The sequence below is a fragment of the Eutrema salsugineum genome, unplaced genomic scaffold (genome assembly GCF_000478725.1).
Source record: "Eutrema salsugineum unplaced genomic scaffold, Eutsalg1_0 scaffold_8, whole genome shotgun sequence".
NCBI classification, from domain to species: domain Eukaryota; kingdom Viridiplantae; phylum Streptophyta; class Magnoliopsida; order Brassicales; family Brassicaceae; genus Eutrema; species Eutrema salsugineum.
Genome location: NW_006256414.1, coordinates 1,287,360 through 1,298,012, shown reverse-complemented (window position 1 = coordinate 1,298,012; position 10,653 = coordinate 1,287,360). Strand labels below are relative to the sequence as shown.

The window sequence follows — 10,653 nt, the reverse complement described above, 5'->3', positions numbered from 1 at the left end:
ACTTATAGGGTCGTAAATGTCAAAATAGAAAACATAGGGTGGTAAAATCAAAATATTTGTCTCCCCGAGAAAATGGGATAAAAAGAAGCATTACCGGACACACAAAAACGTCTCTATTTCTTCTTCTCCCACCACTCAGATCCATCCATCCTCTCTTTCTTCTATCTCCGGCGGAATCTCCGATCACCGACAAGAAAATAATGGGCGCAGAAGCAAACGGATCACTCAACTTCCTAATCTACGGCCGAACCGGATGGATCGGCGGATTGCTCGGCAAGCTCTGCGAATCTCAGGGAATCTCTTACACTTACGGCTCCGGCCGGCTTCAGGATCGTCAATCGATCGTCGCCGACATCGAAACCGTGAAACCTAGCCACGTTTTCAACGCCGCCGGAGTCACCGGACGCCCTAACGTCGACTGGTGCGAGTCTCACAAGGTCGAGACCATCCGCACGAATGTCGCCGGAACCCTAACTCTCGCCGACATCTGTAGGGAAAAGGGACTCGTTCTGATCAATTACGCGACGGGTTGCATATTTGAGTACGATTCGGGTCATCCTCTCGGGTCGGGTATCGGATTCAAGGAGGAAGATACTCCTAATTTCACCGGATCTTTCTACTCCAAAACCAAAGCTATGGTGAGAGTCTCTATTCTTCAGATTCGATTTGTTTCTCTGATACCATTGCTCTTGCTGATGAGAAAAACTAAGATTTTAGCTAAATTAAGTTCCAAATTTGTGTGTTTGATTAGATTTTAGCTCATTAAGCCCCACAAATTGTTTCAGATGAAATTTAGATTCTAATTCAATGTTTCAGATTCGTGAGCTTTTCTTCAATTCTTCACCTTTTTTCAACTTCAGATGCGATCCGTTTCTTTCTTTGCCTGATCCATTATCCAAGATTTTAACAAAGTAGATTCCAATACTTATGCATACTTGGATCTTAGATCTTAAACTAGCTCTCGAAATGTTTCAGATGAAGTGTAGATTAGTTCAATGTATCATAAGCTCTCTGAGTTTAATGATTCAGATGAAGTGTAGATTAGTTCAATATATCATAAGCTCTCTGAGTTTAATGATTCAGATGAAGTGTAGCTTAGTTCAATGTATCATAAGCTCTTTGAGTTTAATGATTCAGATGAAGTGTAGATTAGTTTAATGATTCAGATGAAGTGTAGATTAGTTCAATGTATAATAAGCTCTGAGTTTAATGATTCTTGGAATGTGTTTTTTGTTGTTGGAAATAGGTGGAAGAGCTGCTCAAGAACTATGAAAACGTATGCACTCTGAGAGTGAGAATGCCCATATCTTCAGATCTATCGAACCCGAGAAACTTCATCACAAAGATTGCTCGGTACGAGAAAGTTGTGGACATACCGAACTCGATGACAATCCTCGACGAGCTTCTCCCTATATCGATCGAGATGGCAAAGAGGAACTTAACCGGGATCTACAACTTCACGAACCCTGGAGTTGTTTCCCACAATGAGATCTTGGAGATGTACAGAGATTACATAGACCCGAGCTTTACTTGGAAGAACTTCACATTGGAAGAACAAGCTAAAGTTATTGTGGCTCCAAGGAGTAACAACGAGCTTGATGCTACTAAATTGAAGACTGAGTTTCCTGAGATGTTGTCTATCAAAGAATCTTTGATCAAGTTTGTGTTTGAGCCGAACAAGAAGACTGAAGTTAAAGCTTAAAAAGTGCTGGAAAAAGGGTTTCTTGAAAGGTAACGGTCCTAAATTCTACCAAAAAAAATCAAAAGAAATGGAAAGTGTGTGTTTTTAAAAAGAAGTGTCTTTTTAGGGTTTATGGGCCGAAAAATATTGTTGTGTTTTTGTATTTTTTGTTGTTTCTTCTTCTCGATGTTGTTGTATTGTTACAATAAACTTTTTGATTACAAATAAAAAATGTACCATTTTGCATTATTTCCTCTGTTTTTGATCGGCAATCATCTTTTTATTAAGCTATGGTTACTGACTAAAATGAATCAGATCTTTTTGTTCAGTGATTATGAATGTAAAAAGAAATTAATAAAATTCATCACGCAGAGAAGATAGTTATTTATTTCCTAGTTTACCAAATTGGTAAAATATTTAGTTATCTATAGGTCAATGTTCCGGCGATACCATTCTCCGGCGAGATCATGCGTTCTCCGGCGAATTTAGAGTAGAATCGACGGTACATAGAGTCAACCTTGATGAGATAATAAGTTCCCGCCGGGAACAAACCAATGTGTTTCTTAATGCCTATTGGTGACGAAATCCCTTGCACCGTAGCTATGCTCCATCAACTTCATCGTCTCCAAAAATTTCTCCGGCGATAATTGAAAAAGAAAAACAAAGCAATTCGAATTAAATGACGAGTAAAGATTGAAATTTAGAAATTGGGTTTGGACCAATCGAGTTTACCTAATGGATGTTCTTCAGTTTCTGATCAATGTCCATGACTTTCTTTGCCAATGTTTTTTTAGCTAAATAGAGAGTTCTTGTTGTTGTTGTTGTTGTTGTTGTAGTCACGTAGCTTATGCGTGAACATCGTAGCGCCTAAACCACTCCCGTATGAGAACATAATTACTTGCTAAGCCCGCTAGAATTTCAAGATCAAGAACCACAGATCGTTTCATAAGATTCTTGAAAACATGGAAAAAAAAAAATCAAGAGATTTGATGAAAAAAAAACAGAGAGATCTTTACGAGTTCACGGTGTTTAATGTAAACCAGGGAGGCTAAAGCGTAAAGAGACGCTGTGTACATGTTCCAAAACAATTCCCCATAGTGCCCAACGAACCAAAAATGATGATAACAAAAAAGAAAACTAAGAAAAGATATTACTGAAAACGATTTTGGTATGTTTTGCAAATGATCAAGAGTCAAGACTCCCGTATTTATACATACACACACACACACACTCTTAAGAGCCAAATACATATAGAATCAAAAAATATAAAACACCACAGGCCACAGCCTTGGCTCCATACTTTGTCTTCCATTTTCTTTCATAGCTTTTTTCAAGTGGATTTAATAAATCTTCCTTTCACTTTGTCTTTGTAAATGGATCAGCATGTTCGTGTAAAAAAAAAATAATGGATGGAAAAAATGAAAATAAAAAAAATCAGGAAATTTCTTTTAGATCTAGCGGGTAATTAAGCCTCTCTTGTGCATAAGGTTTCTTTTGTGTGTGTGTGTGTACGCATTACAATGTTATCTCACGTAAACGTCAGTATAATCAATTGACAAAAATCAAATTAACAACATGAATTATAACTAACCTCCATAACCATTTCAAGACAATGTAATAAACTTCACCTACAATTTAGATAAGAATTGAAAGCAAAACCCACATATCCCAACACATCACATTAGTTCTCCAATCTTGAAGTTTTTGATTTTGCACCATAATAATGAATACTAAAACAAAACAAAAAATTCCATAATAAGCTTTATTATAAAAACCAAATATATAATGGTTATTTGTTGTCTGTTTGTGTTTGGATGTGGTAATGCATGTGACTACCATGTCAGATTTTTATGACTTAATTATAATCAAAATTCCACTCAAATCTAGATGTATGAACTTTCGTAGTCTCAATTTCAAAATATGAGACAAAAAGAAACGAATGCAATGAACGATAAATGATTATATCATGTTTACAAGATAATTTTCCTGGTGAAAATTTCGAGTTTCGTTCTAGATTTTCTTAAATGTTAAGTCTGTCGGAGACCAATAGTTAATTCAAAATCTATAGAGCGTAAATAATTTCATTTTCAAACTTATATACTAATTCAGATCTAGATATATAGATCAACACACTTTGTTCTATTCAAAATTACAAAATCTTGATAAAAGACCAAAACAAAAAACAAAAAAGAAAACAAGAGTCATACCTTTAGTTTCTCCATTCTCATAACCTCATATGTGTTTAACTATAAGCTAAACCAGTTGCAGGGCAACTCTCCTTTGGCAGGTCATTTTTAACTCCATTATGGTAAAATTCTGATATAACTAAAACATCGAAAAAAAACAAAAAATGTTTGTATGTGTATGCGTATGTGGAAGTAAGGGACCTGCCAATGGGGAGAAGCCCTGGAACAAGTGAGCTTACATGTTTCTCTTCATCTCTGTAACTATAAGATCGTATATACATATATATATACATATATATATATATGTAAGCACAATGACATGTATAAATATCAGATAAGGAATTCTCGACCAGGAATATCAGATTTTCTATTATGTGTTTTATAATGCTGGAAATCTATTTTTGCAGCTTTTTATCAGAACAAATGTGGTGAGAATAAAAAAAAGAATATGAAAGGTGAGAAATATGGAAATTACTTCGAATTTAGTATTTAAAATGAATTAAGTAGAGGTGTTTTACTGTGATTTTGGTATTTAATAAGTAATATTATTTTAACTTTGCACAAAAAAAGAAAGAAATTTTCTTTTTTAGGTTGCATTTTTGTGGTTCGGTTTTGACTATGCTTTGTTAGTATTTTTTTTTTTTAAATGAAACTGAATAGGATTATATATTTTCCAGTTTAACTTTCTAATCGGGTATAACTTCAGTTTGGAGATAAACCAGAGTAGACACTGTAAAACTAATACATTGGTACACGATAAAACGAATTAAGATTATTCAGCCTTTCTGTTCAAATTTTCAGTTGCTTAGAAAACTAAAAGTAATAAAAGTTACCATGAATATTTATGCGATATAGATCAATAGCATATGCCGTTGGATATTCTTTAGTTGTGCCATGGTTACTTTAAATGAACACGAATAGCTTTTTAGTCCAAAATAAATTATTTCTCGATTTGAAAAAAAATAAGAATTCGAATAATTCTCTTCTTACTTTTTATATGAGTGACTGAGTCTAAGTTCATAGACAGAAAGTAACTGGAATATTTCAGTCTTCCCACGTTATGAGAACGTTGTTTTCCCTTATCTACTTGCACTTATATATGAACATTTTAGACTAAGACTAACCCGAACAAATACCAAATCTTGCATTAGCCATAAGAGTTTCTAGATATATATTTTAGATACATTTATTTGAATTTTAACATAAAACCATTGCTTCTTCTTTCTTTTTTTTTTAATCTAGAATGTCATTTCGAAAAGAAAAAAAAAAAGTAAAGTAATTTTGATGGAAATTCGAAACATTCAATGAAGGTAAAACCATGAAGCCAACCATTAGAGACATTCAAAATAGAGAATCATGGAATTAAGGGTTCGTTTACTTAAATGTTTTTGTTACAAATGTAAACGATGGAGAGATTCTCCATCCTCTATCATATTCCAATTTTGTTTTTTCATCTTATAATATTGATTCTAATTCAATTATTTTTCGTAAAAGAAAAAAAAAATTATACTCAAAAAAAGCTCACAAAAACGGGAACAAGGTTTCCAACAAAAGGAGGATTTGATGGAATCGGAACTTTTGGTGACAGAACAAAAAAAATCCAATCAAATTAAAGAGAGGATCATACAACACAGTTTCGTTTTATTCTATTTTTGTAAAATTGGTAGCAAAAATTCCCTAAAGTCAGTAGAGAGAGTTATAAGTACAACAAGTAGCAACAATGGAGGCAATGCAGATGACAAGTGAAGGTAGAAGAGTTGCATTCAAGAGATGGCCTCTTCCCAAGTATCCTCCCAATGTTATGGTTGCATCCGCCACAACCCTAGCCAACGTTCCAGCTTCCGTCGACAGCAATCCTCCGTTGTATGTTCCTTTCGATAGCCTCGATGACATTACTCTCGATAACAACGATAGATTCACACCTAAGAGGAATAACATAAAGCCGTTAAGTAACAGTTGGTTTCTTTAAAGAAAAGAGTATAAGAGTTATGTTTTTACTTATTATACACACCTTCGAGTACTTCAGCAGCGACGAACATAACTAGACCTGAGATTACGTATTGCGGTACTGTGTATGGAACAAACAAATTGAAACTGAAGAGAATCCCGATAAACACGATGATCTCAGATGTCAAAAGGATTTGCCTGCAATAGATACGAACGCCATCAAGATTTCGGATCAGATGCAAAAAGTCAAGCTTTCTATGGATTCAATCATTATGTATACAAAAGGATCACAAAAACATCGAAGATGTTTCGGATTAGAAGAGAAAAGTTTCAAGCTTTATGTGCATTCGGTCACCTTTAAAGAAACCATCAAAGTTAATGCGTAAAGTTTCAAGCTTTATATTATTTGGTCATTAGAAGAATGAACCAATATCAAATTTTCGGATGAGATGCAAAAAGTTTCAAGCTTTATGTATATTCAACCAATGGGTATTCAACAGACGATCAAGCAGAGAATAGTACTTTTGGTTTGGTTTGAGCTCGGATCAAAAGATTACCTGTCTTCAAACATATTACTGATGTAACTTCCAACAAGAATGTTGATTGGTAGCACTGTGAGGCCAAGGCACGCGAGGAAGATGGCAACAGAGCTTGTTGTCCAACTAAAGTAGTATGAAGTGATGACACTAGACTCCGAAAGTAAAATCTCCATTGCGTATTTGAGCATGAAGTAGATCAACAGTTGAACCTAACCACCAAAGCCACACAACAGAGCTTTCAATCACATAAATTTTCTAATATTCCTTAAGAGTTCTTCTATCCAAATGGTTCCGAAAAGCTGATGATGATACCTTAACCGATGGAGTAAGAAGTCGGTATGCATCACCGAAAGAGTTTGCGGGTCTGCGAGAATCTTCTGGAGATTCTTCACTTTCATCGCATTCCTCTTCATCTTCAGGCTTTAAGCCTGAAGTAATCAGCAAAGGCTTTCGAAGACCTTCCTCGACTCTGCTATTTTCTTCTCTATCTGTCACTGCATCATTCAAGAATCCAAGCAAAACTCGTTAATAAACGATTCAATCAGAGAAGGAACATCATTACTAGAACAAAATCTACTTACTTGATGTTGTTTCATTTGGATTGTTTCTTTCTTCTTCCTCTTCTTCCTCTGTGTCACGCAATGGCTCTCTGAATGAAATGCAAAGCCATACCAAATAGAACAGCCAAGCCACAGCCATGACCCACCCAGGCAAAGTAGACTGGTTAAATGTCAACTTAAAAATCTTGAATTTGACTTGGAGTAAACCAGCGAGTGCAGGACCACAAGCCATTCCAAGAGCACTAGCACTCACAAAACCTGCCGATGCCTGCATTCGGATTCTCAAAGGCACACAATCACTGATATATCTCCGGTTCACAGCTCTAGCTGAACCCAACCTGCAAACTTAATGGGTTATAACAAGTTTAAGGAAAAGATTCCTCTTTTACAGGATTCATAGATACTTAACATTTTACTTACCCACAACAGAGACGGCCGAGCAAGAGAAGCGCAATGGAATTGGCATCATAAGCCAACGCATACATTAAGTTTCCGATGAAGAGAGCGATGCTACTAAACACAAGAGGTTTGAAGTAAGATTTGTTGGACCAGGCGCTGAAATAAACCGATGAGAAAACTTGAGCCACAGCCATGGATCCAATGACAACACCACAAACCGTAGCTGCAGCTCCAAGGCTCATTGAATAGTCATCCGCAGTAGGGACAATGATATATGTGTTGACCATGTACAAAAATGTGTTTCCTAAATTCAGGAGTAACGAGTTAAAATGGTAAGCCCGTTCATCGATGGTATCCTCTGAAGGAGTCTGCAAATCATCTTGCATAATAAGAGCATGCTGTGCCAAGAAGTTGAGGAAATTTGTGGAGTGGGTTAACTTGTCCACTGCGGTCTTAATTGCCTCAACCACTGGATCCTGCAGAGTGCAGAATTTTAGAAATTAAGAAGAAAGAAGAGACTGCGAGAGTTAAGTAAAGAATTATGATGTAATATCTTTGAAATGTATTACCTGCAGCGGAAGAACAGGTTGGTCGTAAATTGAGTAGAAACTTCCTTCGTTTTCTTGAAGCTCATGAAGATTGCGAGAAATCGCTCCAACAACAGCTCCTACACCCTGTAAATTCCATACACAGAACATTTTGAGATTCTTTAAAACAAAAGCCTATAGATGAAACCAGTGAACGAGCGGTAAGATAACAATTACTTACCACATGCTTAAACACTTGCTGAAGCTGTGAGTAAGGATGATTAGCACGGGTTTTCACGTAATAGTCGGCGAATCTATAGCCAAAACGTTTGTCAAATTTCTTAAGGATCTTGCGCAGACCAATGGCGTTCAATTCAACGAATACGAGAAGCTGTAGAAGATCTCGTCCAACATCTCTGTATGATTCTCGTAGCTCGACGATTTTTGATATGTCAGGCTGCTCAAGTATAGCATCATGTGTCTCCCTCAATGTGGCTAATCTCCCTGAGAGCAACCCTTGTTGTTCCAACATGAAAAGGACAGTTTTCTCAATCTGCAAAATGATTAACCGCTTTCAATATCTATAACAATTCGACATTATAAAGGACTATCATCTTATCATCATAATTGTTAATTTCTTAATGCTTCATTAAACAAACAGAAACAATGACAAATAAACACAGGACTATGGTTACCTCATAGATAAACACATGATCATAACAATATAAAAAAATTGTCTAGAGAGTAGTCTATAACAATAACATACCTGAGTATCGAGCATCCTCGAGAAATCTTTGAGAACATGGCGAGGATGTTGAGATCCGCCTCGAATTTGTTCAGCATATTGCTTCACTTTCTTCTTCATCAATTTGTAATTGATATAATAGCTACAAAGGAATAATCAGAACATCATTAGCAACCAAATCAGATGATCAGAGGATAAATCAAAGTTTTTAAGATGTGGCTAAAACAGAGATGCCGTAAGCAAATGCATACCCTCTCCATTCTTCGATTTGTTTCCGCTGCAGATATTTGCCAAAAGCCACCATCTTTTTATCGCATAAAGCAGAGAGCAGAGTTTTGATAAGAGCCTGAGAAGAATATGGGAATTAGAACACCCCGATATCACATATATATAGATTTTCTTTTTGTCAACTTGATGAAGCAAACAGAGAATGGGTTTGTGGCATATCGAAAATGAATTTAATACAAATACATAATAATATTATCCAAAGTCAATAGCATTTGAAAACACTAAATCCTAAAATAGAAAGGAGAGAAAAGAACAATTCCAAGAACATCTGTGACACATTCAAAGCTCCTTAAGGCTTAATTTGCATTGAGATTTCATTCTACCGATTTACTACAAGCATTGCTCAATGGAGCTAACACAAAAAATCAGTCGATCATTACAAAAAAAGATTTCACATTTTAAGATTATAATCAGACACTCACAGAAGCAGCTATATGAACTGATTTCAAGAGAAGTAGCCACGGAGCAGATGCAAAGTATCTAAGCCAATCCGGTTTTGGGAAATGAAAGAAAGAGTCATTGACAAAGACCAATTTGACTCAAGCACGAAGAGATCATCGAGCAACTCAAAAGAAACGAAACCTCAAATGGGTTGTGAATGCCTGAGCACCTGATTAGTGCTCAAGCACAATATAGAAATCAAAACAAGAAAGCTTCCATATAAGACTTTTTTTAGTATACATATAAGAAAGTCAGCGATTAAATTGCTGGCTATCTCTACAAGCCATGTGCGCAAATGATACTATCACGTAGAAACCACTGAGGACAATAAAGTACTAAATCAAATCAAAGCAAAATTCTGAAGAAACAATCAAATTCCAGGTTATATTATAGTTTTCAAAACCCAAAATCTGCAAAAAGTAAGCTTATAGTTAAAACTCTTGCATTTCAGTTCAGCAAGATGCTTTGTTCTAACGAATAAGCCAAAACAGAGATCTCGATAATGATATACATATATCATTAAAATGTTTTACCTGTCTCTATCCTCGTTCTTCTTCTGAGTTCTTCTTCAATACGAAGCTGAGCTTTTAATTGAGATCTTATACAGATCAAAATCTCTGAAAATAGATTAAAATACTGCAAATGGATCAGAACACACGAGCTTAGCATGAAGGCCTACTACACATAATTATAAAAGAATTTAGAATAAAATTATATAAAATTAGATCTTAGTGGAGTCACTGATAAATGATTTATAAAGCAGACAACTTTAAGTAGGCACGACACAAATTGTTTTTTGCATATTGAGAAAACTCCACACCTCGCAGACATATGAAAAACGCCAAAAAGTTGTAAACTTTTTCTAGAATGGAGTCCTATCAAAACCCTAGATTCTCTTTTTTCAACGTTCCTCTCTTTGTCCAACGAAATTTTTTCAATTACCTTGAGAGGAAAATTCGATTGAAAATCCAATTTTTGAGGGTCCTGGTTAGAGATTTAGATGACCATCAACGGAATAAGGCTGAAAACGATAAATCTGGATAAAAAAAAAAAGTTCATGTTTTTATGAGATAAATCAACGAAACGATCTGAGAAAAACCAAATACCAAGAATGGGTTTTTGATCTTGACAATCACAAACCCAGAAATCTTTCGATTTTCTTGAAAGACCCAATTTGCGAAGAAGATTAGAAGAAAGAAAACAAGAAAGGCGGAGGAGTCGGTGATGATAAGAACAAGAGCACCAATAGAGAGTCTTAATTCTATAGATCGCAGAATCTTATAACGAGAAATGTGACCATCAATTTGCATTTACTCGGACCCAATCATTGAGGAAAAAGA

The 10,653-nt window shown here is 35.5% G+C and overlaps 2 protein-coding genes across 6 annotated transcripts; one reads left to right on the top strand and one right to left on the bottom strand.

Annotated features, from left to right (window-relative positions):
- The first annotated feature begins 101 nt into the window (after window positions 1-101).
- Window positions 102-1,924, top strand: LOC18010225 (bifunctional dTDP-4-dehydrorhamnose 3,5-epimerase/dTDP-4-dehydrorhamnose reductase). Its single transcript, XM_006391734.2, has 2 exons — window positions 102-638; window positions 1,247-1,924. Exons 1-2 carry the CDS (start codon window positions 201-203, stop codon window positions 1,700-1,702), a joined length of 894 nt encoding a protein of 297 aa, XP_006391796.1. The 5' UTR covers window positions 102-200; the 3' UTR covers window positions 1,703-1,924.
- Window positions 1,925-5,449: 3,525 nt separating this feature from the next.
- On the bottom strand, window positions 5,450-10,653 carry LOC18010224 (SPX domain-containing membrane protein At1g63010). Of its 5 annotated transcripts, none has more exons than XM_024160041.1 (13): window positions 10,420-10,653; window positions 10,256-10,349; window positions 9,847-9,930; window positions 8,836-8,930; window positions 8,606-8,726; window positions 8,081-8,392; window positions 7,882-7,986; window positions 7,334-7,788; window positions 6,935-7,251; window positions 6,666-6,847; window positions 6,372-6,562; window positions 5,879-6,012; window positions 5,551-5,789 (listed from the first exon to the last, which is right to left on the bottom strand). In XM_024160041.1, exons 4-13 carry the CDS (start codon window positions 8,886-8,888, stop codon window positions 5,551-5,553), a joined length of 2,109 nt encoding a protein of 702 aa, XP_024015809.1. In that variant the 5' UTR covers window positions 8,889-8,930; window positions 9,847-9,930; window positions 10,256-10,349; window positions 10,420-10,653. The 5 variants fall into 5 exon arrangements, with proteins under 5 accessions (XP_006391794.1, XP_024015809.1, XP_024015811.1 ...); XM_024160043.1 differs by having other exon boundaries at window positions 9,847-9,949; window positions 10,256-10,334; XM_024160042.1 differs by having other exon boundaries at window positions 10,256-10,334.

What these genes read in the sequence shown, in the direction of transcription:
- LOC18010225 (XM_006391734.2), top strand. Translation starts at nt 201, where the DNA reads ATGGGCGCAGAAGCAAACGGATCACTCAACTTCCTAATCTACGGCCGA. An exon ending in ACTCCAAAACCAAAGCTATG is followed by an intron (nt 639 to 1,246) that starts GTGAGAGTCTCT and finishes TGTTGGAAATAG; the next exon opens with GTGGAAGAGCTGCTCAAGAA.
- LOC18010224 (XM_006391732.2), bottom strand. Translation starts at nt 8,888, where the DNA reads ATGGTGGCTTTTGGCAAATATCTGCAGCGGAAACAAATCGAAGAATGG. An exon ending in TCCAAATGAAACAACATCAA is followed by an intron (nt 6,848 to 6,934) that starts GTAAGTAGATTT and finishes TGAATGATGCAG; the next exon opens with TGACAGATAGAGAAGAAAAT. An exon ending in AGTAATATGTTTGAAGACAG is followed by an intron (nt 6,013 to 6,371) that starts GTAATCTTTTGA and finishes TATCTATTGCAG; the next exon opens with GCAAATCCTTTTGACATCTG.